This window comes from Chrysochloris asiatica, unplaced genomic scaffold (assembly GCF_000296735.1).
Source record: "Chrysochloris asiatica unplaced genomic scaffold, ChrAsi1.0 scaffold00120, whole genome shotgun sequence".
Lineage (NCBI taxonomy): Eukaryota > Metazoa > Chordata > Mammalia > Afrosoricida > Chrysochloridae > Chrysochloris > Chrysochloris asiatica.
The window spans coordinates 5,642,965-5,646,063 of record NW_006408638.1 but is presented as its reverse complement, the minus strand read 5'-3'; the positions used below and the strand labels follow the sequence as shown (position 1 = coordinate 5,646,063).

Here is a 3,099-nt window from a genome sequence, read left to right as displayed (position 1 = left end):
GAACCTAATAAGAGCTATGATCTTTAAATTTGTAAAAAAATCAAAAAAAAAAACAAAAAACTAAAAGCAACCTAACATTGAAAGGAATTTATATGAAAAGCTAGAATAAATTAACAGGGACCTCTACCACCCTAAAGGAAAACATTTGTACATCATCGTCATGCATTTTAAAGTCTGTGGGAATTATTTTTTATGACATCAGTACCTCTGTCTGCTCTGATTATTGGTCTTTATAAGGCCCAAGCAAACCTACACAGAATGCCAGTGTAAGTCTTCTGGGTTTGGCCTGAAGTATGGCAAAAAGTCTTCACCTCAGTCTTTACATTGGAACCTTATAAATGAGCTATATTATGACCTGTTTCACAGGTGTCAACTTTTTTAACTTGGTTGGCACAGGCATTGCTGATTTATGGTTATACAAATGACTACTCAAATGTGTGAACAAAACCATTTAAACTATGTAATCTACTAGACATTTTTTAAGAAATTTTTTCCAGTCCTCGCTAGTACATTGCTAAGAAAGTTAATGATGGGAGGCAGTATGATATGTTGAGAGAGGCAGAGAAGACCAGGGACAGGATGGACAGATTACAATACGAAGGCACACTTTTAAACCATGCTGCTGTTGAGTACCATGGAGTCAGTTTTGACTCATAGTGACCCTCTGCAGGGTTTCCGAGGCTGCAAATCTTTACAGGAGCAGAAAGCCTCATCTTTCTCCCATGTAACAACTGGTAGTTTCGAACTGCCAATTTTGAGGTTAGCAGCCTGAGGTTAGCAGCCTGATTCATAACCACTATATCTCAGCAGAAACTCTCAAGAGTTTGTCTCTTTACAGTGAAAGTTCATTTATCCAGTCAACAAGTCTTCACTGGAAGTCCTAACAGTGGCAGTCACAGTGTCAGGTCCTGGATAACAGGAGCAGAAAGTAACAACGAGGCCTGATGATCTCAGGGTTTGTCTGGGTTCTTGCTCCATCCTCACCCTCTCTGGATGGCTAGGGTAGTACCTGAGGTCACTTTCTATCATTCCTAAGCTTTACAGCCCTGATAAAGTGTGATGATTTATTCAATTAAAAGTTTATGAGCAGAAGTAATTTTACAGAGACTACATATTAACCTGGTGTGGCACAAAGTCGTTTGAACTGCAAGGTTGGTCGTTTAAGCTCACCAGCTGCTCCTCGGAAACCCTGTATGGGTCGGAACCAACTTGAAGGCACTTAATAACAACAAAAACATATTTAAACTCTCTTAATCTTAACTGTCTAAAATCATTTCTCTTGTTGCCTTTGAGGTTCTTTGTGGGGGTTTTTTGTTGTTGTTGTTTTAGCAAAATATTGTCCCATAGTGACATCTAATTGAGAGCTGTGCATGGATGGATGTATAGGTTATAGATTAGTGGATGGGTAAGTGGGTGAATGGATGGATAGATGGATGGATATAAGCTTACTGGGTTAAGCAAACTTCTGGCCGAATGAATGCTTTTGAAAAGCATGGATTGAATGTTGACTAATCTTAAACACTTACTACAAATGACCTACCTCATTTTGCCTTGTGAAATTTTAATTTCCAGTAATCAATACTTTACTTATTTCGTTTTCCTTTAGCATAAGTGCCATAATACATAATTGGAGGTTTCAGAACATTCCTTCTACTTCCTCTCAGAATTATTGGTACCCAAGGTGCTAAATCCTCTATTTAGTGTGTTTTATAGTCTCAGTTATTAAATATGAAGTGTTTCCTCTGTTTCAGCACCACACAGATTGTACACTACTCCTGTGAGGCCCAGAGCAGTGGACAAATCCCAGGTCAAACCTGGTAAGTTGTTTCTTTATTTCCATTAGCCTAAATGACCAGTAGGTCCAGGGAAGACACAGCATGTATTTAAACAGATAACGTAGCAAAGGCGGAATATATATGCAAATTGTAATAAAAACCATATAAAAATTCTGAAGATTCAAGTATTAATCTATTACTTTGTGGACTAAGGTGCCCCTGACCCAAGCCTTGGTATCTTCAGTTGCCTTGTGTGCATATGAGCACTGGACAGTGAATAAAAAAGACTAGAAATCATTGGTGCATTTAAATTGTGATGTTTATGAAAACTATTGAAAGTACCATGGGTTCCCAGAAGAACAAACAAATCTGTCTTGAAAGAAGTACAGTCAGAATGCTCTTTAGAAGCGAAGATGTCAAGATGTCATCTCACATACATTGGACATGTTACCAGGAGGTACTAATCCCTGGAAAGGGGCATAATGCATGGTAAAGTAGAGAGTCAGTGAAGGGGAATAAGACCCTCAATGAGACATATTGGCACAGTACATGCAACAATGGGCTCAAACATAGCAACAGTTGTGAGGTTGGCAAAGGACCAGGCAGTGTGTTTTCCTGTTGTACGCAGGGTCTCTATGTGTTGGAACTAACTCCAAGGCACCTAAGAACAATGACAACAATGAACCCCGAAAAGTTACAAGGCTTGATTGAGATTTTTAAGGATTGACAGATTCAGATACCACCAGGGAGTGTGGAGATAAAAAGTATTTTTAAAATAGTCTTTATGCATAAGTCATACACGTGTGCAATTTCAATTTCAGTTATAGCAATACCATGTTGTGTTGTTTAAGTGCCATGCTGTCTGTCCATTCCAACTCATAGCATCTATGTATAGGATTTCCTAGGAGTGACTGGTAGGTTTGAACCACCAACGTTGTGATTAGCAGCCCGGTGCTTATCCTACAGTGCCACACCAGGACTCCATTAGTAACATAGGATTAGCTATAGCATAATACTTGCTGTTGTTAGGTGCCGTTGAGTCAGTTCTAATTCATAGCAATCCTGTGTACATATGAGTGAAACTCTGCCCAGTCCCTTACCAGCCCCATAATTCTTGTTTTGTTTGTGTCCATTACTGCAGTCACTGAAGTCTGTCTCTGGAGGGTCTTCCTCATTTTCCCTACCAAGCATGATGTCCTCCAGAAACTAGTCTCTCCTGATAGCATGTCCAAAATACGTGAGATAAAGTCTCAAAGTCCTCACCTCTAAGGAACATTCTAACTGTACTTCTTCTAAGACAGACGGCTCATTCTTCTGACAGTCT

General features: G+C 39.4%; 1 protein-coding gene across 1 annotated transcript in view; it reads left to right on the top strand.

The window, feature by feature from the left end:
• ABI3BP (ABI family, member 3 (NESH) binding protein) overlaps positions 1-3,099 on the top strand; it is a 317,931-nt gene that overhangs the window by 258,142 nt on the left and 56,690 nt on the right. The window contains exon 24 of the mRNA XM_006868650.1: positions 1,752-1,817. Within this exon, the coding sequence (XP_006868712.1) occupies positions 1,752-1,817 (66 nt within the window). The remainder of the gene's footprint in view (positions 1-1,751; positions 1,818-3,099) is intronic.